Source organism: Cottoperca gobio, chromosome 21 (assembly GCF_900634415.1).
Source record: "Cottoperca gobio chromosome 21, fCotGob3.1, whole genome shotgun sequence".
Lineage (NCBI taxonomy): Eukaryota > Metazoa > Chordata > Actinopteri > Perciformes > Bovichtidae > Cottoperca > Cottoperca gobio.
In genome coordinates this window covers 8,166,720-8,192,162 of record NC_041375.1, presented here as the reverse complement: position 1 = coordinate 8,192,162, position 25,443 = coordinate 8,166,720, and the positions used below count along the sequence as shown (strand labels likewise).

Genomic DNA, 25,443 nt, shown 5'->3' with positions numbered 1-25,443 from the left:
AGTTGGACGTATTTGGACTCTGACAAATTTTCATATACGCCAGCATACGTTTCTGCCATACGGATATGTGTGACAGGGCCTTTAGAGAAATCATCTTATTCCACATTGCCTGACATTATATTATACATTCTGTATCAGTTGTTCCAGTTCATCAAAGAAGCTTTATGATGCAAGTGAAATATTCATACCCAAATCGCCATCATTTATATCGCTGAATATAGCAGATACTATTTCCGGAAGCTAACTTACAACACCCTGTACAGCTCCATTATTCTCATTGCTATTTTTGACGCCATTTTTCTGGTGCTATTTTTCATGGATGTAACTAGGTTGCTAGCTGGGTGTGCAAGAAGAGGATGTTTACATTCCTTATCCCGGCTACAAAGTGTCGACTGTTGGTGCAACATGCAGAAACAATATATTGATATTATATCGATATACCGAGACAGAATATCATGTTAGATTTTGGATATCGTAATACGGCTGTAAGTAAGTGTTGTCTTTTCCTGTTGTTAGTCATTATATCTAATTTTTTGTTTAATATTTTATGAAAGACGACCACATGCCCAAACTTAACTTTTAGGAATCAATTAATAGAACTGAAAAGCACACTTCCTCAATGAATCAACAGTTCTTCATTTAAGCTGACCCATGTGTCACATCCCAACTGTGGAGGGTGAGAATACGACCACACTGGAGTCTCCCAATGGCTCAACGATGCCCACCTATTTAACATCAATCCACGTGTCATCTAGTCATATGTCTAAAGAGTCAGAAACGAAAATATTCCAATCAGAAGACCACACACGCACATCCGCAGTAAGAGGTCTGCTGCTGAGCAGCAACAGAGTAATATAATCCCCTCCTAGAGCTCTGTTGATGCTGTGACTCATCGCTCTCTGCTAAATATATTTTACATACTTACTCACACACTCTTGCATGGACAAACACACGCACGCACACATGCTTAGGCAGAGTGTGAGTCATGCCCTATCTAAGTGTGGATCATTTGTCAGGCTGCTGTGAACAGAAAGATGAAAAAAGGCACAAATCTAATTATCTCTCTCTCTTGACCCTCTCTTACTGTATCTTACAGTTAAATTCATAAGAAGAAGAGAGGAGAAATACTGAGTCTTTGTTTAAGAGAGGATGAAGAAAGAAAACATGAAAAAGAGAGAGAAGAAAATCAGTGAGCAAAGGGTTGAAAGACACTGTTGACTATTGTGTAGTGGACAGCTGTTGGGGACACCACTGTTGATCTCTAAATTTAGCTCAACTGACTGGATATGCAGACGCACGCAAACTGGCTTAAACTGTTTTTTTTCTCAACCAAGGAGGACATTGATTTACATCCTTCCCCTTATCCTAACCAAAAACCAAGTCTTTAACCTAAAAGTGTCATGGTTTGGTTTACAAAACCCGTTATTCTACAAACCCTACATGAGCACACACTCAAAACATCTTACTGTTGTTGGACATCATTCGCTGATGTGCACATACATACACACCAGCTGCTATGTGCATTTGGACAGGGTGTGTGTGTGTGTGTGTGTGTGTGTGTGTTAAGCCTACACAGGAGTGATTTACAGGACGGGAGATTTCCAAGAATCAATGCTTTGGAGAGAGAACAAGAGCAAGAGACATAAAGAGTGATGAGCAAATTAGACAGAGAGAGGTGAAAAAAAAAGCAGAAGAGAGAAGGAGAGGGAGCAGATGTAATGCTCCTAATATTTCCAGGAAACCTAGTTTAATACGAGGCCCTCCCCCCAGAAAGATCTGGTGGAATCATCTGCATAATTCTAGAGAATATCAACTGAGGCTTAAACGTTAATATGATATGTTGATATTACGCAGCACATTTATCAGCAAAAAGGGTTCCTGGAGGCGGTTCAAGTGGAGCTGGCAGCAGGTTGATAGACAGAGAGGTGGGTTTGTGACAAGAACATCCCCTGGCTGGGGGGAATGATGGAGACATGTTCTCTAGTCCTGCTCGAATCACAGAAAGTAAGACAGCAAAGACTCAACTGTTCCAGTGGAGCTAGTAATAGTGACTGTGTTTTTAGCAGTACTGTCTTCCACATCCATCCACACTTCTACTCAATCACAGCTGAGAGCTGCCAGATTTTCTGCTGTTGGCCACGGAGTAGCTTCACAGCTACCCTGCCTGTGGGCTTCCCACAGGTGTAACTCTAACTGTTGAACTTCTGAACACAAGCTTCATTCAGGTCTTGCACTTACATGCCTGTTCAAAAACTATGTAAAAGTTGTATGTCTTTCGGTATATATTTTGTACAAGGACGGCATATTAGGACCATTGTAGGTAAAAGAAAAAAGAAAACAACAACTACGGAGCCGGGGAAGGGGGATAATATTCTATTACATTTCCACTCCAGAACTTCCTACATTAAATTTGTAAATTTACGACAAAAACGTATATATTCTCTGAGTTTAAAAAAACCTTCAATATTTTCTATGATTTTAAAGTCACAAACTTGATCTTCTCCTGTACATCCTCTGCCCGCTCCCCCTCTGTGATTTCATCTGCTTTTTTGGTGACCACGTCCACTGCTGCGCTGATGATTACCACTGAATCCTTTCCCACTGCAAGTCACTCCACCCTGACAAACTGCCTCACTGAAAATAAAATCATTAATGCAAGCCAACTTTCTAAAACTGGACTGTGACAAATCTGATATGATTATCCCGTGTCTCATTAAAACCACCCACAGCTTCTGCCTCACACCATCAACAACTTCACTCTGTCTCCCTCCGCACACATGTTCAACCTTGGAGCAATCTGTGAGAGTAACCTCTCAGTCGAACACCATGCAAATCACACCTGGACCTGCACACTTATGTTCTGTTTGTGTGTGTCTGTGTGTGTCTGTGTGTGTCTGTGCGCGTGTGTGCGTGTACGTGTGCGTGTGCGTGTGCGTGTGCGTGTGCGTGTGCCTCACCATTGGAAATAGTTGATCCGTACCCTGTTCTTGTAAATCACAATGCCGGCGGACATCACCCCGAGAAGAATCTCTGTGTTGCTCTGGTCCTAAAGAGAGGAGAACAGAGTGTGTGGTGAAGAAGCGAAACATTAAGTGTTTAAATTTGAAAAGCATCCCAATCCAGAAAAGGATTTAAACACAATCTTTACTCCACCGAGACAACAATTGAGGTTGCATGACTTGGCTACTCTGCTTACTATCTGTGAGAGCAGAGTGCCAACTGTGTGGCATTTCTGCAGGATGTGGGCATCAATGGGAACACAAACTGTATATACAGCAGTCACAAAATAAAACCTTACTTACCCTTGCATAGTGCAGCTCTACCCCGTAGAGCTCCAGCGTGCGTGCTGTGTTCAGATAATTAAACTCTGACTGGGCAGGAGATAGACCACTGAGAGAGAGAGAGAGAGAGAGAGAGAGAGAGAGAGAGAGAGAGAGAGAGAGAGAGAGAGAGAGAGAGAGAGAGAGAGAGAGAGAGAGAGAGAGAGAGAGAGAGAGAGAGAGAGAGAGAGAGAGAGAGAGAGAGAGAGAGAGAGAGAGAGAGGCAAGGGCACGACAAGAAATAAAAGAAATGGGCGATCAGAGATTTGAACAGCAGGGACAAGGTCAGATAAACTGTGACATATACGTCATTAGTGTGCATCAGTCAGTGTAATAGTGAAGTAGTGAGTCTTCTTACATATAAAAAAGATATCAATATGATGAACACTGATGCTAAAATGTATCACTTTTACAGCAACCAATGGCTGTGCAGTGAGCCAAGATGAGCAGCCACTTTATCTGGACATATAGTCATCTATTCAAGGCCTAAAGTGATGTTGCACGGTGGATTGCGTGTTTCTTTACATGCATTTGAACGTGTGTGGGATCACTACTGCGCTTGCTTGTGTATCTCGGCGAACCTGTGCTGCTGGTGATGTTTGGCGACCTCTTTGTGGAAGTCTTGCGGAGGGTTGAGCATGAAGCAGAATTCAGACAAATAGCCTGCTGTATGCTCCGTTTCACTGTAGTCGCCCAGTTCAGCTAGAGAGAGAGATAATGTCAACGCATCAACACTTGCAGATATGAAGAAAGACAAAGATAATTAAACTACAACGAGGACAGAGAGGTATACACTCAACGTTCACAGGTATGCTTCATATTTGCCCCTTTAATAATTGTGACAGGGTTGTAATGAATTACATTTCTGCATGATAATGCAGAATCCAAAAACTAAATGGCAAGTGAAGATCAATGTCCTCTAAAGAATAGATTTCATATAGCAGATGGACAGAGGCATTTAAAAGTGCCTCAAAATAACAAAAGACAGAAGGATCAAAAAATACAACTGTTTCTACTCAAAGATGAAGACAGGAGGGATTGTAGATGACAGGCAGAAAGATAAAGAGTGAAATGATTCCCAGATCTGTAATAGCTTTCAGAGCCCTCTGAGAGAAAAGTGAATCCCCAAGGCTATTAGCTCACTAGCTAGCGGTTGAAGCTCAAAAAGCATCAATTTGCTCAAGTAGTCCCTGGACTAACCTACTAACCGGTAGCCTAAGCATATTGACCAACGAATCAATTCAAGCTCACCTGCTTATTGATGTGCACATGGCCCCAGGGAGAAATATATGTACAGTCAATAAATTACAGTTAAGAACAGTAGGCTAATGTTGGTATGACTTTATACTGCAAGGCCAATGAAGCTCAAAGACTAGCTGACAGCTGATCTCTCTTTATATATTCATCTATCGATGTGAAATCCATACTGGCTCGAGTTCAGGCTCCTTATAATGATGCTATTGACCAACAGAGCACAAACAACACATTCAACTCTCCATTTGCGCCGATGGATTTACATACATAGTGGTTCATTTAAGTGTGTATGCGTACATGAGTGTGTCTTTCCATTTATCAACTATTAATATTCGACAGAAAATCTGACTGTATCCAACATCCACCACTGTCAACATAAATACATTAACAAAAGCAACACTATGCGACTCAAGGGAAAAAAGCTTTAATGATGCAAGCGTTTGGTGAGGTAACATTTTCTTTCAGCTTTAAAGTGGTTTCTGCAGGAAACTCAGTTTTACATCGATTAGTCAAGTGTTAGTCAACTAAGAATTTCTTTAGTCAAAAACAGCTTAACATTTGTGTGTATATGAAACGCTACTGTACATTACACAAGCTCACATCTACTGCTTAAAAAAAAAGCAAAATACCAGTATGTCTGAGGATGGGTCACTATTATTTTCAGGCAGTATTTTGTCAATTTAAAACATAAATGTAGGTCTACTGCGTGGGATTTGTGGTGTTTTGAGATGCAGAGCTTTAGTGTGGGATTTAGAGTGATCGGTGCTGGCACTTGGGCCGAGCCAACTGAATTAGCAGCATAGCAGCTTTTTTATCAAAGCAAACATTTATCTTCATAATCTGGGCTGGTACTGAGCAAAGTGACAACATGGAACTATCTACTGAGAGTGTGAGTGCGAGTGTGTGTGTGAAATCAGTAGTGTCATGATGTTGGTAGTTTGGGCCAAATCTCCTCTCTGACCCATATACTGTAGCAGTGCAAATTCCCTTCAAAATATGCCAGAGGTGGAGGACATAAAGAGGAAGAGAGCAGAGGGGATGAGGGTGTGTGAGTGTGTGTGTGTGTGTGTGTGTGTGTGTGTGTGTGTGGGTGGGTGTTAGTGTGAAAAAAAGGGATAAGCAGAGAGGGATGAGACAGACTCAACAGAGATAAAAGAAAGAAACAGACAGTGGGCAAAACAGGCTTCATGAAAACAATGAGCAGCATGAAAAGAGAAAGAGCGAGTGGCACAGACTGACAGAGCAGTGTGTCATTATTCTGATGACAGAGGCCCAGTCAGCCTTTAACTCCAGCGCTCAATCACAACAGCACATTTCCATGTGCCACTGTACCATTTTTGACCATTAAGGAGGATTTATTTTTGTTTTTACTAGTCACGACGGTAAAAAAAACAAACAAACAATCACATTAAATTTTTATATCACTGACTGCAAATAATATCAAAGATCACCGCACAGCTTAATTGAATCGTAATGGCTTCAGAGCACCAGCTATAAATGCACTTGAGCAACCACAGTCATTACATTTAACAGTGTGTGTAGCTAAGAGGGAGGCCTAATGAATTGCCTTTCCATCGTTGTATAAAGTGGATGTATCCAGGGAGCGATACTTACATTGAACAGAATAGGACGCCACCAGCGCGGATGTGTTGTGTGGACAGGGCAATCTGGAAAAAACACACACACACAAATATATTATAGTTATTTTTTAATAGTAGAGATTACTCATCTTTGATAATAACAGTAATATATAAAAACTTAAATGATTGCATGTATAGTACATCTGCCACATGAACTTGTGTGTATTTAGATAAGTCATTTTTCCTCCAGTTTTGGGATGTACCAAATGTTTTTTTTCTTTCTTTATTTGAAGCTTTGAATGTCTGACATCATATTTCATGACGTCATCACCCTAAAAATAGAATCCTCGAAACAAAAGTTTTAATATGAATTAAAACGCTGTTCGCTGTGTGCGGCAAGTATTTAGTTTGAAAAAAAATCATGTTGTGAATTTTGGAAATGATTGCATCTATCTTTTTATTCAATACACTTTGACTTTTGGACTTTACAACACTATGTAGAAAGACCTAATTTACACACACTACTCCGGTCACACACACCTCCTGGAAGAAGTTAGACCCACTAACGCGCTCCACTACAACCAATTCTAATGCAGCGATGATAAATCTATTACAGCAGCCTTTTTATCAACAGCAACATATAATACACAGCTGATGAAATACTCACCTTCCAGTTACTATATCCTGCTTGATCTGAAGATAATATTGGTACCTGGACACACACACACACACACACACACACACACACACACACACACACAGCATTAGGATAACAGACCAGTGCACCTTCACCTCTGTTTGAATTGAATGTAGGTCAGATTATAATGTTGATACTTTTAATGGAAGTGCATGTTATGTAGAAGACTGACAATATCACCCTACTACTTGCAATACTTTCAGTAGGCATTCCTCATCAAAGCTCTCGTTATCAGTACTGTAAGCCCAGTGCTGCTGTGTACTACAACACTGATATTATAAACAGTCCGACAAAGCTATCAGGATTGTGGTTTGGTCATGACTTGAGTGTACGATACACCAGATCAGCGAGTCAGATGCAAGGCTCACCATTGTTAAAACAAGCTGTATAAAAAGTGTTGATAAGGCTCAGGGAGCGAGGCCACGGCTGAGAGGCTGAAATAAACACCGGGCAGAAAATAAGGCAGCATGACGCTGTGACGCCTCCTCTGCATGTTGATTATGCAGAACGCCGTGCTGCAGACCTTATGTTTGCAGAACTGTGGGTTGGAGACCACATTATGGCCTTGATGCAAAACATACTGGTTTCTTTAATGAGACTATTAGACACCAACAGCATCATTACCTTGTTTATTTAAGATCAACAGAATGGAAGTCTCTTTACTTTTTATATATACACAGTATACAATGTGTGCAGACATAATAATAATAATAATAATAATAATAATAATAATAATAATAATAATAATAATAATAATAATAATAATAATAATAATAATAACACGGACACTTTATACAATATTTTCGTGTAAAAGAAAAAATATTAAATACAAAATATAAATAGTAGACCACCCTGTTTTTACATTTGGATCTCACGCCTGGGGTAACCAGTTTCATTAATTATAGTGGCAGTTTTTAAATAGGCTAAACCTGCCTTTCAAATGTTTTTAAGCTCAATAAACACGGATAATATTTGACCGGAATTTCACCCATTTGTCCTGAAATCTTCCAGGACACGTGGACCAACACCAAGTGTTTCTAACGGCAACACTAGATGCATCTGTGATTGGTCAGCTTGTGTTTTCTGCAACATGTTTCTGATGCTTTAACATGACTTTCTACATTTTGAGCATTTACGCGGGTGATTATCAGTATACAACAGTTGTTTTCTCTGTAAAATGACCATCTTACCGTGTGTATTCTTCCTGAAGTTTTCCGGGGTCTGTCACAAAGAATTTGACTCTGAAGCTCATGTTATAGGGAGACCCTCCTGGGAAAACATTACGATGAAGAGTTAGAGAGGACAATACAACATGGCAGATCTGTGAATGGATACAAACTAAGGGCAATGTAAGCGTTTATACTGTAACACTAGATTTCTTCAACACAATTCTTATTTTTTTCTCCAACTGGAATAAATGAAGTGTAAAATAAGCAAGTCTATATTTCTACAAACACATCAGTCCAAATCCATGCACTGTGTAAAATACAAAACCCTGGGGTTATTCCTCAATGAATCAATCACTCAGCATAAAGTTGAAACGCAGTTCAAACATTGCTCGAGGAAGACTGCATTTCTTACTAGTGCTACATCTTAATTAATGTTACAAATAAAATTACTCATTATCAACAAAGAAAAAGCATAGTTGAAATGAAATGTAATCATTGCTTATGGCAGTTTCAGAATTTTAAATCACAATGTGACTTGAGGTGGAGTGGGGATGTTTAACCTTCACTGGGGCTGGACTGCAGATTAACTGCCTCAAACAGCTGGACGATTGTCAAATTTAAGCAATTACGTTGGACTTGAGTGAACTGCCTTGGCTTTACAACTTTCTCTTGATTCCTGAAAAGGACCTGGACTTGTTAGTTGAGGTGGTATGATGTGGATTTCACCTACTTTTCAACTGTTTCCTGATGGGCTTGTTGGGATCGAGCCAGCGCTGTAAAATATTGATTAAGAGACACTTAGAGACACCTTCCAGAGCATGGGTACACAACCTAAATTATTCACACACACAAACACACACACACACACACAAATTCTAGATAGTTATTCACACACACACGCTGTATTTGATTTTATGAGAGATTCAAATACAGAGCAAAGAGCAAACACCTGAGCCCTTATACGCACACACAACACGTTTGAAGTCAATGCACCCACACAATGTGTAAAAGGGACAGTTCACCCTAAAATCTAAATACATATTTTCCGTCTTAAATGTAGTGCTATTTATCCATCTAGATTGTTTTGGTGCGAGTGGTCAGGTTTTAGAGATTTCTGCCTTCTCTCAAATATAATGGAATTAAAAGGCACTCAGCTTGTGGTGCTCAAAGCGGCAACAAAATACTTTGGAAAAACAATGACTCTTTCTAGAAATCATGACCCAGTTAATGAAGATAGTAGGAACTATTTTATTTCTACCAAACTACACTAGCCAACCGTATCACTGCGCAGAAGGAAGCGTGCATCTACTCATGGACGAGAGGCTGGTGCTCACTCATTGGCGGGTGTAGTTTGGTAAAAAGAAAATCGTTCCTACATAAAACTTTCTTACAACAAGGTCTGTGGATTATCTCAAGTAACTGGGTCATGATTTCTGGAAAGAGACATTGCTGTTGAGCTTTTCAAAAGTATATTTTGGGCGGAAGGCAGAAATCTCTACGGCCCATATCTTCAACACTCGGTAACTCACACCAAAACAGTCTAGATTGATACATAACACTACAGGTAAGAATTTGGAATCGATTTTGGGGTGAACTTGCCCTTTATGACAACTTTTCGCTGGCACACTCACACACACACACACACACACTCTCACACTCACACTCGGTAGATTGAAAAACATCATACTGACTGGCGCATCTAAGGAGTCATCCGCCAAGTGCAGGCCAAAGTAGTCTCTCTCAGTCAGCTCCAGGTGCTTAAAGACAGCATCCAGCAATACCTGGCCATGATCCGACTTCTGCAGAGAGAGACAGAAAACACACAATGAATTAGAACCCGTCCTTCAATAACCACTGTGAAAAAGCAGGAGGAGATAGACAGACACACTGAATCACGTCCTCGCCTCTATGCCTGCGCCTGAACTCCTCGGTGAAAGGCCACAGGAGGAAAAGTGAGGGCACGTGAGAGGAACTGACCATCTTGTGCTCTAATGTAGAGCTTGAAGCATAGACGCAGACATCTAAATAATTTAAATGCTCACATTGCTTTTCACCAAGTTAAGAGTCATGTGTGATTCATCCATGTTAAGTCTTATTTAATATCTTTCTAACCACATAGGGAGGAACATATAAGGAATTAAGTTGATGCGTGCCTGTGGGCTATTGTCGCATATTCATCTATTTTGCTACATGGTTTGTTCAGTGACCGTGTAATGCCATCTGACATCTTTCTAGCAATTTAGCAAAGCCCTACATACATAAGTGTGTTGAGCCGCAATGAATTTTTAGGTCATTAACATATAGATGTACATACGTATCAACTTGTTTAAATGTGATACCCAGCTGTCTAAAAGAAAACGGTTACTTGGCTTGTTGGATAAGCATCTGATCATACTATCATACTATATTACATTCACATATAGAAACACTAGCGATACAATGATTGATGTTTCAATTATGTTTTATGTTTTCCGATAATGAAAAACTAATTGTTACATTTTCATAACAACTCAACATTTTGCTGCCTTTTAGCTGATCACTAAAAACAGATACGATGTGTGGGCGACTGTTTGATGACAAACTGCCTTGAGATTAGAGCGCGACCGATAAAGAAGAGTCAGAAGTGTACTACTGAGGAACCCTTGGCTCTGAAAATCACCAAAGCGCGGCAGTAAAAGAGTAAAGAAAGAACAGTGAAACCACCGTCTGTCTGTGGCCAAGCCTGCATAACAGAGAGACGAGGAAAGAGGAACATTTCGAGCAAGAGACAGAGTTCAGGGAGGTAATTAAATCCAAGTAAATCAATGACCAAGTGCTTTAATGTGCCCAGTAGTGCTTCGTGCTGTATGTTATTCTCTCTGAACACCACAACCCGCCGCGTGGGTTTGAAAGGCATGTTTTGTTTTTTTTAATTGGCAAAATAACACCATTTATCATAGCCAGAAACTGATAAAACGGAAATTATCGTTGGATTTTCACATGTGCGATGGTCCTTGAGCAAAGTCATGCATGACGAACACTTCAGTCACGAAAAATAACCAGATTTAAGCTTAAAATGATGATACTTTTTTCTCGTTTAAAATGTCGCACTAACCAGATCCTGTAAAAATCATTCAATTCTGCGCTACTCAGCACAACTGGGAAACCATGAATGACTCGATTGAGTCACGTGACAAAAACTGGCTGAACTGCAAGCTGTTCACGCAGAGCCGAGAGGAAGAGAGGTTGTAAAACTGTAGACAGTTCAATATGTATAGCACGTGCAGCCGTCATTTTCCTCCAATATTGATAACACTTGTGGGCCCTTGGGAACATGTTTTATACATACATTACATTTTTTCCAATTTTTATAAATTGTTTAAATGCATTACAACTGTATAATTTAAACTGCACAAAATACATTTTGAGTTCTCCTCACTTGTTGCCATGATTGTGTCGTTTCTATAGAGAAGCAAGACGTATATATATATTGCAGAGAAAAACGAGACCACAGTAAGTAACATGTGACGGGATAAAAAAAATGCCCTGAAGCAGCTTGGTGTTCGGGGGTTATAAGGACTGTTTATGTAATTACAACTCTTAGCCATCATCAAACAGGAAGCAAAAGGAATGTCTGCTTGCTTTGAAAAGGAAAATGTGTTTCTCTTTTACAATATTTAAGAGTGCGAGCAGCCTAACTGTACTGAAAGGATAATTTATTGGTGTCATACCGTACATTTTCACTTTCAAAACAAATGAGTTGTATCATTGCAAAGGAACCGGTGGGTAAAATGTCATAATAATGTTAGGATCAGTGGCAAAAAATAAAAAAACCCAGGTTGCAAAAGTAAGGAATTTCCCATAGTCGGTGAGGAAAACAGGACAACGGGAAAAGAGGTGAGAGGGATGAAAGGCTGAGAAAGGGTGAGGAATCATTTATGATTAATATGATCATTAATATCACATCGTTTCATGAGAGAGTAGGAAGGGCGAGAGGATAAACTGAGGGACCACAAGTGGAGCAGAAATTCACACCTGGTCCTGAGAGGAGGGAGTGCGAGTGTGTAACTCCATCAGAGCTCTCGTCCACCTCTCCCCTTTAGCCTGGTGACACACTTTCACAGCCCAGCATGTGTGAGGAGTGTGTGTGTGTGTGTGTGTGTGTGTGTGTGTGTGTGTGTGTGTGTGTAACAAACGGAATGATATTTGACAGTTGACATGGCAGCCCTCGAGGATCCCTAGCGGTCTTTTAGCGCTCTTCGTTTGTGTGTGCATGTCTGCTAGCAATCTACTGCTGTTCGAAGCCTCGTTAAGAGTGAGTCAACTCTGACGGTCTCTGTGCTTCTAACCACCCATTGTTGCTCATATCCGTACAGCTTTACTATTACTATCATGTTTGAATGATAAAAAAAAGAGACTAAAACTAGTATATATATCTCATACTACTGTATTTTGGAAGACCAGGTTGGGGAAATCTGAAAAAGTTGTACGTGTTGTGCTGTACTGTGGTCGAGAAGAAACAGACCTCCCCAAAAAAGGTTGCGAGATCTATATCTATATCTATTATAATTGTCCGGAAATATCGCTTGAAACCAAACAACCAAGCATTTCAAAAGGGCTCTGCTTTTAGAAAATAAAAGCTGTTCAAAAGTCTTTAGAAAATACTTTTGTGGACAGAAATATCTGACTAGCGGTGTACAGACACTGAATGTGTGACTGACGTTCTGTTCCTCAATATAGTGGAATTGCACATTTAGGTGTAAACACGTAAAAAAAACAAAAACATAATTAAAATAAATATCTGTGTACGAGTTTACTAGGCATCAGAGGCAAACTGGCAACATCTTAAACAGGCTGTTGGATTAACAAAGTTAGTGAGAAGTGTAATGATTCAACCCGCTGACTGGTTCGCAGACTGGGGTCAAACAGACAAAATGAGGAAGTGAAAAAGCATGCAAGCCTCAAATATGATGTGTTCTCATGTAAGGCTATTCATAGAAATGTCTGAGAGACTGTGTGTGAGTCCACTGCTTCCCCTTTGTATGAAGCAGCTTTTCAAGCTGCATGTGGGAGCCCTCTGTGCACTTTTTATACTGTGCTCCCATCGCCACTGTGTGCGTGCGCTGCCAGTGCAGGAGCAAACAGCAATGCATTGTTAAAACTGAACTTGCACACAGGGAAGCATGTCCACACTCTCTTTCTCTGTACTTTTACACAACAAAAGAGTAACAGAAGACATACTAAAAGGAGAGCCCAACAAAGAGGAAGAGAGATAGAACAACAGACGACAGAGATGGTAAGAGGGAAACAGAGAGTCATAGAAGCATACATAGAGAGGGGAAGAGAGAAAAGGAGTGATTGACGATGCGGTTGAGCGAGACAAACGCTCTTTGTGTTGATCATCAGTCCGGCAGCACCACTGACTGAAATAGTGTCTGTGTGCGTGAGAGCGAGGAGAGAAGAGGGAGACGCGGTGATAGAGCGCAATTAGAGCACGAGAGACTGGCAGAGAGAGACAGAGACCAAGAGAGACAGAGAGAGACAGAGAGAGAGACAGACACAGAGAGAGAGAGAGAGAGAGAGAGAGAGAGAGAGAGAGAGAGAGAGAGAGAGAGAGAGAGAGAGAGAGAGAGAGAGAGAGAGAGAGAAACAGAGACCAAGAGAGAGAGAGAGAGAGAGAGAGAGAGAGAGACCAAGAGACAGAGACAGACACAGAGAGAGAGGGAGAGAGACAGAGACCAAGAGACAGAGACAGACACAGAGAGAGAGGGAGAGAAACAAGAACCAGAGAGAGAGAGAGAGAGAGAGAGAGAGAGAGAGAGAGAGAGAGAGAGAGAGATAGAGACCAAGAGAGAGAGACAGAGAGAGAGACAGAGACAGAGACAGAGACAGAGAGAGAGAGAGAGGAGAGAGAGAGAGAGAGAGAAAGAGAGAGAGAGTGAACAGAGACCAAGAGACAGAGAGAGAGACAGAGACAGCCAGAGACAGACAAGGCAGATAGAGAGAGAGAGACAAGAGAGAGAGACAGAGAGAGACAGAGAGAGACAGGCAGAGACAGACAGGCAGAGAGAGAGAGACAGAGAGACAGACAGAGAGACAGAGAGACAGAGAGAGAGACAGAGAGAGAGAGAGAGACAGACAGACAGACAGACAGACAGAGAGAGACAGAGAGACAGAAACCAAAAGAGACAGAGAGAGACAGAGACCAAGAGACAGCCAGAGACAGAGAGACAGCCAGAGACAGAGAGACAGACAGACAGACAGAGAGACAGAGAGAGAGACGGAGACAGAGACAGAGACAGAGAGAGAGAGAGAGACAGAGACCAAGAGACAGAGAGAGAGACAGAGACAGCCAGAGACAGACAGGCAGAGAGAGAGAGAGAGAGAGAGAGAGAGAGAGAGAGAGAGAGAGAGAGAGAGAGAGAGAGAGAGACAGAGAGACAGAGACAGACGGGCAGAGACAGACAGGCAGAGACAGACAGGCAGAGACAGACAGGCAGAGAGAGAGAGAGAGACAGAGAGAGAGACAGAGAGAGAGAGAGACAGAGAGAGAGAGACAGAGACAGACGGGCAGAGACAGACAGGCAGAGACAGACAGGCAGAGAGAGAGAGAGACAGAGAGAGAGAGACAGAGACAGAGACAGACAAGGCAGAGACAGACAGCAGAGAGAGAGGAGAGAGAGAGAGGAGAGAGAGAGAGAGAGAGAGAGAGAGAGAGAGAGAGACAGAGACAGAGACAGACAGGCAGAGACAGACAGGCAGAGAGAGAGAGAGACAGAGAGAGAGACAGAGAGAGAGACAGAGACAGCCAGAGACAGACAGGCAGAGAGAGAGAGAGACAGAGAGAGACACAGAGAGAGAGAGAGAGAGAGAGAGAGAGACAGAGAGAGAGACAGATTTTTATCTAAAGGGTTAGGGGAAAAGAGCCCCAACATCAATCACACTGGCCGGACCTGAAATCCAAAGTGGAGCTTGAGGGAAATTCCTGTTTTTTTTATGGCAGGTTAACAAAAGGTGCAAAATGTGACACGTTTATTTCTCTCCTTATTTCTTTCTTTCCACGAATGAATGTGCTGCAAGTACATGTTCTTGTTAAACAACGATGAACATTTTTCAGGAATGCGCGAGGAAGCTTGTCCAGACAGGAAGAGCGCTACGTGAAGGAGGAGTCTATCTTTCTCTTAGTTTGTTTTTCACAGTTTGATGGAGTTGAAGAGGAACGTAACTAACCATAGTCTAAATGTTGATCCCTGTACAACTCAGACACATTTGATTGTTTTATATGAATCAGTGTCAGGGGGGCAAAAAATAAAACCTTTTGTTAAGCAGTTTAGGCCAAAACCCTAACCCCGCATTAAGCCTTTGTTACCAGCCGTGACAGCGATGCTGGTATTGTTTTCACCTTGTGAGTCTGTGCGTGTCATCATGCTGGAGATAACAGTATGAGGAACAACCACATAAAGCTCTGGGCTCAGTTCACATTAAAAACAGCAACTTTATGCACTAATAATGTGTCTTTGTTTTCATTCAAATAGACAGGATTTAAACATTTACAAAGGTTAAACTATAGTTTTTTTGACATGTCTATGTAAAAAGCCCCAAAAACAATTAGTGAACATTTTCAAGGCTGCAACATATTGTTCACATCCTACTGAAGACTTGGTCGGTTTATTAGTAAAAGGTTCACAGAAAAATAAACCGTTTAGCCGTTTTAAGGATTAACTCCTCACTCTTTAGACTTTATCTACAAAAACGTCATATTACATATATTTATGGATACAAAAATGTACAGAGGAAATAACTTAAGTAGCAAACATCCAGTATATTCCACCCGCACTATACTTCTCCTGCATAGAGAAGGAGCCAAGGAAGCAAAATGCTCCCACAGGCCACACCCATCCCACAACATGAACACATATGTGGAGCCATTCTCCACAGTGTTCACACAAAGTGTAACACACAATTAAAATGAAATTATTTTTACAAAAACGCACAGAGCAGCTGTAGCCTATAGTTTGGCTCAGACTAAGCCGTTAGTTTTCATATTAGCACTGTACAAGACGTGATGATGGGTTATTGGAAACTTATCCAGATTCTTCTGTAGTGTTGTGCTGGAGATTACTTCACACAAGTGTTAAGCTTTTACTTTTTTGAGATAATGCACAACATGTATTACTCAACACAGCGTCTTATTTTGTAGAAAAATATGCTTATATTCCTCAAAGTTTCTAAAAAGAAATGTGGTGTTCTCAAATCTTCAGGTAAGTTATAGATATTGTTTTAAAGAAAGTCTTCTGTTCTAATTATTTTTAGGTCAACCATATATTGGGTCAAGAGGTCTCATTCAGCAGTAAATGACAGCTGTTTTGGAGGATTATTTATCCTTTGCCTCTTGCTGCTCTTACTTGCTCAGTATTTAGAGCTACTTAATTACCAAATAGCTCTTGCAGACAGCTGAATGTGTGTGTGGTGTGTAGTGGTTACTATGGTTCCTGCTGCATGTTCACTTTACTCTGAATAAATCCTGCTTCTGACCCTGCCTTTGTATCTGCAGAGAGGTGGGTCAGTAGTGGGCCGAGCTTTTTTAATTTCTTGTCATTTATCAAGCCTTCACCAGATTCTGCTTCATACTGGTATAGTGTCTTCCCATCTATAAGATCATCAGTACAAGCCCTCGTGTGCACCCGCAAAACCACGGCCCTTGCACCACGAGCGCTCCAGTTCCCATGACAATAAGTGGCTGCTTCTGGATTTTCCCTCTCCGCTAGAATCAAGGCCAGTCGGCCAGGGAGAGGATCAATAGAAGTATTGTTGCTCTCAGGATGGCTCGTCTTTCCAGGAAGTTACTGCTGCTGCAGGGGTCTGATCAATGACACTGACAGAGACCGAGTCACTTATTCAGCAAGAGGCGAGGGGATGCGAGGGGAGGCGGGGGCGTCTGGAGCAGGAAGCAGAGAGGGAGAGAAATGTACAGGGAGCAATGTAAAGACAGAAACTGGAGAGGAGAGATTTTATATAAGAGATTGTGTAAGAAAGTGATCCAGGATAATGGCTTAAGTGATAATCCTGATTATCCAGCCATGAAGAGAACATGATGTATGAGGCAAATTGAAGTTCACTGGCCTTTGAATCACTGTAAAATTTTGCCAAAATTGTTTTATATACTCAGTTCCAGTGGTGGAAGAAGTATTTAGATCCTTTACTACAGTAAAAGTACTTATACCACACTGTGAAATACTCCACTTCAAGTAAAAGTCCTGCACATCAGCAACATGTACTTGAAAGTAAAATTGATCAGTAACATGTTCCCTGTCAGACAACTTTTCATGAGCAAAACAGCTCTGCAACGAAAGCTGTAAAGTAAAACGTATATAATGATGTAGTGGAGTGGAAGTGTAAAGTAGCAGAATGTGCAGCTCATTCCTTTTGGTGGGAACGGCAGAAAGAGCACAACAGCAAAGACATGCACTCACAGACACAGCAACAGGATGTGATCTGTCAGAGGGGATGTTATTAGAGGAATTGTAGTTTCTGACTCAAAGGGAATTTCCCTACTTGTACTGTCATAAGTCTGATCAAACACACGGACACACACACAAAAATAAAAAAGTAATCAATACATGAGAATAAAATGAAGTCGATTAGTAACTATTCAAAATTATTGGGCAAATTCATATATTCTACTAAGTCTGGCACTGTGAGCCCCCCTCAGAGAACATTTAGACAAATGCGCTCTAAAAAAGGCCAATGGTGCATTCCCATGGGGGTCCCATCACTAGAGTTGGGAAATGGTGTGTTCATTGACTTTAAATCATAATGGAGAAACAACATGGCTGCTACAGATAATGTGTTGTATTGTATTACTCAGAGCATTCAAAGAACACGTTTATATCCGTATCTGAGTTGAATATTCCTAATTTCCTCATTTTTGTGATTGTTCCGACGCCACGTGAATGCAACTCAAATGCTCTCTCTGGCAATGTTAATGAAAGTGAAACAAAATTCATGTATCTAGCCCGTGATTCAAGTCTGGTCCAAAATGTTACGTGTTCTTCATGGACCATGCTCCACCCTACACACCAAGTCATGGCCTGCGCTCTACGAGTGCCATTGTAGTTATTATTACCTGGATCCGCTCTAAGTTTTGGAACTACAGCCCATCATTTGGGGGGTTCAGGGATGTAGAAAAAAAACTATAATGTTGTCATGCAGTCAGTTAGCTGTGGGTTACAACACAAGCCCCGTTTTTGTCAAAGTTAAATTGACATCATTAAAAGTATGCCAAATTAGCTAATAGCAGTTCCTGTTTGCAATGTACCCATGGATGTACAGACCGCTGTCACTGGATTACTTTGACAATGAAGAAAGACGTGCATGCCATACCTTTCCAAATTCAGTTTGTTATATGTTATATGTAAGAAACTTAGAGTGGTACTTACGCAGACTTTAAACGCCTGGACGGTGTTGTCCAGCAGCAGTATGTTGCACACAACCTGCGTGTGCTGCCTGTCTCGCTCCAGCTCCGTCGCCCGGACATTGTAGGATCTGCCAGGAGGCAAGTGGAAGCGCGCGCTCATCACGCTCCTACCAGGGTCTGCAAAAACCAAACACACAGCAGAGAGGAGAAATGATGAGGGAGAGAAACAGGAGGTGAAACAGCAAAACAAGTACAGGACAAAAGTAAATGGAGCATCATTATACCAGTGCTTGTAATGTACACATACTATATGACAATTTAGGTTCACTAAAGTAAGAAAACCACCTCAATCTGTCTACAAAGAACACAATAAGTAAATGTTTAGTACGCCATGATGTATTGTTCTTCTCTCTACCTTAGTGAAGGCAGCCACATAGCGAGGCAAGCCTGTACAAGCACGGTGAAGCAGCAAAGACTGACTGCTTCATGAGAAAAGAATGTCAATGAGTAGGCAAGCAGCAGATTCCCCACCAGGGGATGTGGAAACAAACAGCAGCCCAGCACTAAATCACTCACAAGCTACTATAAAATGACATGAAATGAGAACAAAATGACTTCGGAAAAGAGCTGAAAATGTTTGGAAACCTCAATGTTTCATTACGTCTTCAATAGAAGGGAATCTTTCAAGTGAAAAGTCAGTAAAAAATACAACCATTTGGAATTAATTATCCTTTCAGCCGCCTCGTTTAATACGTAGAAGCATAAATGAAATTTCAAACCTTTTCATTTTCACTGCACTCTAATATCTTCACATATGCGACCTTCATCTATTCAGAAGGCATTTGATCAATACTTTAATTTGATCATTTCAGGCCTGTCTGCAGGCGCTCACAGGATTTGGTTGGTAAATAATGGCAGCGCAAACAGTGGCTGAGGGCGCCCTGTCTGCTCATCAGTGGGAATAAATAACAATAATTCAATCTGAAGCTGCTCCATTTACAACAAACCAAAGCCCCCTTATTACCGAAGCCACGTCTGACTGCTTTCCTTGTCTCCGTAGATTGCAAAATGGTCACATGTGGCTTGAATCCAAGTTTATCAGTATATTTTATAAGAATGAACAATAATCTCTTTTTTACCCAAACATTTATGAACTGTTAAAACAGCATAACCTAATATTTCCTGGTATTGGCTAATCACAGTTATATATGTATTGGCATATACTGTGTATAAACATTTAATGGAGCGCATTAACCTGTTATTAGTGAGCTTCAGAGGTGCTGGTAGGTGAATTACGTTACCTCTGGCAAGAGGTTTCCCCCGTTTCCATTCTTTGTGCTAAGCGAAGCAAACAGGCTGTTATTAAACGTACAGGCAAGAGAGATGTAGCCATCTTTTCATGAAACTTTCAGCAAGGAAGCCAATAAGCAGTAACTTTAAAATAATTGATGTCAAGTTAGGTTTAGTATTCAAGATTTGCGGTCGTCTTGCATCTTGTAAATACTGTCCTATTCGATAACAAAGTTTACTAACTCAACTGTAAAGTGCCCCGCTGAAATGTTGCCGTTTTGATTAAGTTAGGATCAATACTGGTATGTTGTCATCATTATAGTTGTCCGTCACTGATGAACTAAGATTGGCTGTCCACTTACTCTCAATAAAACAAGCTGAGATCAACTCTTTGTGACAAAAAGCTCCATGATCTAGTTTCACATGCCAGCTCTTTCTGTTTTTCTGTAGTTGCAGTAGTGTTTTCATTTTCCCTTATTTTGTTGGGTAACATGCCGTTGCACTGGGATTTGTGCCCTTCCCGTCCGCCTCCTGCTTTTTTTTTTATTCTTTGGTGATCTGTCTTGACAGGAGACATAATAACCCCACAAGGGTCATGGCCCCGTCATCAGGAGCTGCTGTATTTGTAACGATGGCTCTGTGTGAGCGTATTTGTGTGTGTATAGTATATATGGAGGGCCCTCTGTGTGTCTGAGCGGCTTGTCACTACACATCAGCACAAACCCCCATGACCACTGGCAGATGGTGTGCAACACTGTCAACGTACATACAAATGTATAGTTGAGGCCACTAACTGCAGCAACAGCCTGCCCCGTCACCTCCAGACACTCAAGCTCTACTTGCATCAATAACAGTTGGATTTAATACGCATCGTGTGTGATTGCATGTTAAACATGTTATTTCTCACTCAACAAAATATCTCAAGCACAGCTGAAGCAGGATCATATGATGTGAGGGAGGACCGTGCAAATTGTTCCTTTATTTTTATAAATCTAGCAGCAAACAAGTTGTAACATGACGGGTTTTATTTAATTGGCCTTGCTTGATATTGCAAGTCCTACGATGCGACTATAGCAAATGCGCACGTCGCAATATCAATGCTAAAACAATAAATCGTGCAGCTCTACTTCTTAGCCTGTGAAATCGGTTCTATAATGTCATCTGTAGCTCTGGTGAAGACTGCAAAAATAACTCCTGATGATGTCACCAGGGTTATCTCAGTTTGTGCTTGGGACCAGAAAACTTTACTGGTAAGTTTGTATCCCACGGTGTGTTATAGCAGAAATTAAGACCTCCCAGAGATTCTGTTCTGAAGTTCTGAAATACAGGATTAGCCTACACAGGGAAAGAGCAGCGGCGTTACATCACACAGCGTAGACAATGAGTAAGAAACAATAGTTGATGTCATTTTGTAACTAATCTGATCACAAGATGAGAAACATCTGTATGCATCTGATTGAGCTCAGCAGGTGACCGTGATTACCACCTCCACTAACAACTTCCTGAGAGACACGCTGGCCTGTGAAACAAACTGGGGGAGTAGAGTTTGAAAGATGTGAGCATTTAACAGGCAGAGAGGCTGAGCTGCTTTACAGGAAGTGTAGGATCAATTTTTATGACTGTAACAGAACAACCACACACACACGCAATCGGCCACATGCAAAGCCACAAATGCATGCTAGCACATAGGCACAACACGCATGCACACTGATGCCAGCTGCATAACTGTCAGCTCGGGAAACAGAGTGAATGGAGCAGCGAGATGAGCAGAGAGGAGCGCAAAGATCACGATCAAGGACGGAAGGAAGGGTGGAGGGACGCCTCCTATCACTGGCTCACAGTATGGAACAGCTACAGGATACACGGATGATGAGGTCTGACACAGACTCTCTCCACAGGCTACCTCCCCTGGCCAGCTTTTTATTTTATTTTGTTTACAAAACTCAAAAATACCAGTTTTAGTGTCGTTTGATGTACAATTTATATTGGAAATTGCCAAGTTTCTGAGAAATAAAAAAGGAGCTAGCCAAAGACTACCAATTTGATTTATTTAACAGGAAACCTTTTTATTGTTTGCATAACTTGAAATACATTAAACTTTAGTAAAAACTTTTATTTGCGCAAGTTTAACATGAATACATTTGACCTTTTGTCTTAGGTTTGCCTTTGTCTGTTTACATTACTATATTTAGTTGAAATATAAAAACTTGATGATCTTGTACACACTTTACTTTGCTTTCATGCCATCCTTTGCCACACCACCTTTATCTTTTGTTCACTGGAGTAGATTCTAAAATAACCCCCATCAAGTACTAAATCGAGAATCGATTTGGAATCAAATCAACATCCCAATTTAACCTCTCCATGTGCCTGAATTTTGTTTTCATATTATTATTTTCGGTTCTGTCTTGCTTTACTGTATTCTTCCCTAACATATCGTATAATTTTCTACCCTGCATCGATTCCATTCTTAATGTTCTATCATTTTCTGCTCTGTTCTGTTTTTCTTTTCAGTTTTGCTCTGCTGAGCTGGACAGGGCAACCACGCTCCCCTGAGAGAAGCCTCCGGAACTCCGGAAGCACGCTACCATTATTGCTTCCTGTAGTCAGCAGAGCTTACAAACAGGCAGGAGTGTGAGTGTGAGTGTGTGTGTGTGTGTGTGTGTGTGGACCCTAAAGCTTCCCTCAGTGGTGGGCTCCTCTGAGCTTATTGCTAACACAGACGGTCCTGGAGCCTTCCCATCTGTACACAGGAATACACGCCCTTCATATATACTGTATGTACACATCCGCTGCAACGCATTACCCCGGACATACATACAAACAGAGACACACATGTTAACTAACATCAAAATCAGGACACCTACTTGCACACACAAACACAGAAGCACAATAAAAGTTATCCAAACATTTACCTACAGAACTATGATTCTCCCCACAATATTTCATATTTATAAAAAACTGAAAAAAAGTCTTCAAAAAAGGAAAAGTCAGGCAGGCAACATCCTTTCCAAGTTTGAATATGGGAAGACGAATTAACTTGATTTGCCCCTTACATTTCTATTTATTCCCCCAATTTCTTCAAAAGACATTCTATGTATGGCTTTTGTCCCTTTGTGTTGCTTTAAAACAATTGAAATAAGAAGCTAGCAGTTAGGAATCCCAAAGGAATTACACATCACCGCTCCACAGTGTTTCATAAAGTGGAAACTAGGCCACAGACAAACAGGTGGTCAATTACAGATGTGTGCCATTGTGTGTGTGTGCCATTGTGTGTGTGCCATTGTGTGTGCTATTGTGTGTGTGCATATGTGTGTGCGTACATACGTACATACATGTGTGTGTGCCATTGTGTGTGTGCGTGTGTGCGCGTGCACGTGCGTGTGTGTGTGTGTGTGAGAGAGCTTGTGACTGCTGTAAGCTTTGATAATAAATGATTGAAAGAAAGCTACTTTAAAGCCATCATAGATCGTTCTCTCTTTCGGTGTATAATATTGAAATAAAAACATATAGATGAAACATGCATTATACACAGAGTGGAGGTCTGAGTTGGCACCACATGATATGATCCAATGTGACATTTTTATTCTGTCTTCACAAACAAAGAGGTGCTTGATATGAAGCTAAGAAGGCCAAGATCTGATCTTAAGATATCGGCCGTTGGTCAATGTCTGGTCTGGCCTTGTTTTTGCGGCGTGTCCCGCACTTTTCGGCCCTGTCGACAGTCTCCATCGCTGATCCAGTATGTTCAATCGGCGGCGGAGACTGTTGTTGGCTGCAGTCTTTGCCCATAGAAAATTAAAAAAGACACATCCTCTTTCTACCTAGCCCTCATAAGACCCCAATAAGTCCACCCTCATTGACCCTTTTTCTCCCCCCCAATGATCCCTTTAATTCTACTTATTTTATGTAGGTCACCAACAGCAGCAGACAGGGTGCTGTTTCATGTCTGTGTGTGTAACTGACACATTTTAAATGCTTTGTTTGAATCTGTCTGTGTGGGGGAGGTAGGGTACCAGGGAAGTTGCAGCTTAAGGAATGTGGGCAGCAAATGACCCCTGACCTCCTTTAGGGATAGCCATATGTGGCCCCGGCTGATGGCAATATCATACAGTGCAGCTTGTAATCGAATTGCTGAAGTTTCTGAGAGATGAAGAGTTGATATTTCGCATAATTATTCACAAAATTCAGATTTTATGTTGATGTTGCCGTCAAAATGTTTGTCTTGATACAGCCCAAACCAACACTAGCAGTGAGATGCAATAAAAAGTGTTGGAGGTTAGGGTATTTTGCAGCAGGACAACCTTTGATTCACCCACAGTGAAACCGAAAGTATACAGAATATATATCAAAAATATTGATTGACGCCACAGTTTCTTGCACTGTAATCATCCATTAGAGATACATTCCAAGCAACTTCTTGGTTCAAGTTTGTATTACTGCACATGGCCCCAATTTCAACTCAGTGGTTTAGAAAGTGTGGTTCAAGTTTAAAAAGAGCTAGCGTAAATAAGTCAATTTATAAGTGCTGATTATTATGAGAGTAGAATGTCAAGTCAGGTTTCATCACAATTTTAAGTTTAAGTTGCAAACGTCTGCTTGAACTTCACTGAACCTTTATGGAATAATCCTCGTCAAGTGCATGAATGAAAAGCCGGAGTCAGCCCGTCAGCCTGCACCGATTAGAAAACTGAGAGAGTCCAATTCAGTTCTTGACTGCTTACAGCCCTTTATTTTTAATTTCATCGTAATAAAAACGACAGTGAATGTGAAAGCAGTAACTTTCTTTCACATTTCTTTCATTAACTGAAGCTAAATAACAGCTTGAGACGCAACACAAAGGAGCCACAGACTTTAAACAACAAAACTTGCTTAGCCTTAGCGTTCTCGCTTGTGTCTCCTTATCTACAAACAAAGCTAAATTTAAAGTCACTTTGACTGTGAAGATGTGAAACTTGCTATTTCAGTTGGAATCCATTTTGGTGATAACAAAATATCAAAACCATGTATGTTTAGGGTGAAAAGTTACATTTTAAGATGCTATGCTCCATTTGTACTTTTGTGCATTTGTTCTGTTGGCAGCAAATGTGCAATAAGAAAGAAGAAGAAGAAGAAGAAGAAGAAGAAGAAGAGAAAAAGAAGGTTGTGTGTCAGTCAATATGTCCTGTGTGAAACTGCAGCTTCCCATTGTGACGTCCAATGCAACTTTAGACACTTATATTGATGTTGCTGTTCAACTGCTGATTCAAGAATGTTTTGTTATGCTACTAACTGAAGATGGATTATTAAAATAAAAAAAAGCCTGAATGACATTATTTGCATTTTTCTAGACAGTGAACGGTTTGTTTTCCCCCATTAAAATTACTGTATCCTAAAAACTGAAAGAAAATCCTTAGCTTGTGTGACTGTTTATTTATTTGCATGTGATGGTGGTAACTGGTTCATAACTAAAAGCTTTAGATTGTCATTTAAATGAGATGTTAAGAGCTGCAGTTTGGAAAAAATCTCTTATTTAACTTACACCAGGGTTTAACCACTAGGTTTCCTGTGGTATTTACAGAGACCCAACGCCACTGCAAGTAAAATATACCCACTGTAAACATTATCCAGCTGAATGCCACAAGGGTCAAACTAGACAAGTCAATCAGTAAGCTTAAAGGTTGAAGGGTTTAGAGGTAGGCAACACAGCATATTACATTATTTTAGTGGTTTCCATCATGTTAAAGGAAATTACACT

General features: G+C 40.9%; 1 protein-coding gene across 2 annotated transcripts in view; it reads right to left on the bottom strand.

Annotated features, from left to right (window-relative positions):
- The window catches only part of ptpn4a (protein tyrosine phosphatase non-receptor type 4a), a 73,243-nt gene that overhangs the window by 25,027 nt on the left and 22,773 nt on the right, over window positions 1-25,443 (bottom strand). The window contains exons 2-10 of one of the 2 annotated variants that reach the window (XM_029458589.1): window positions 18,439-18,593; window positions 9,682-9,819; window positions 8,751-8,793; window positions 8,042-8,120; window positions 6,822-6,866; window positions 6,189-6,241; window positions 3,902-4,022; window positions 3,303-3,390; window positions 2,958-3,046 (exon numbers count right to left, since the gene is read on the bottom strand). In XM_029458589.1, the coding sequence (XP_029314449.1) occupies window positions 2,958-3,046; window positions 3,303-3,390; window positions 3,902-4,022; window positions 6,189-6,241; window positions 6,822-6,866; window positions 8,042-8,120; window positions 8,751-8,793; window positions 9,682-9,819; window positions 18,439-18,576 (794 nt within the window). In that variant the 5' untranslated portion in view covers window positions 18,577-18,593. The remainder of the gene's footprint in view (window positions 1-2,957; window positions 3,047-3,302; window positions 3,391-3,901; window positions 4,023-6,188; window positions 6,242-6,821; window positions 6,867-8,041; window positions 8,121-8,750; window positions 8,794-9,681; window positions 9,820-18,438; window positions 18,594-25,443) is intronic. The other variant, XM_029458590.1, reaches the window with a different exon arrangement.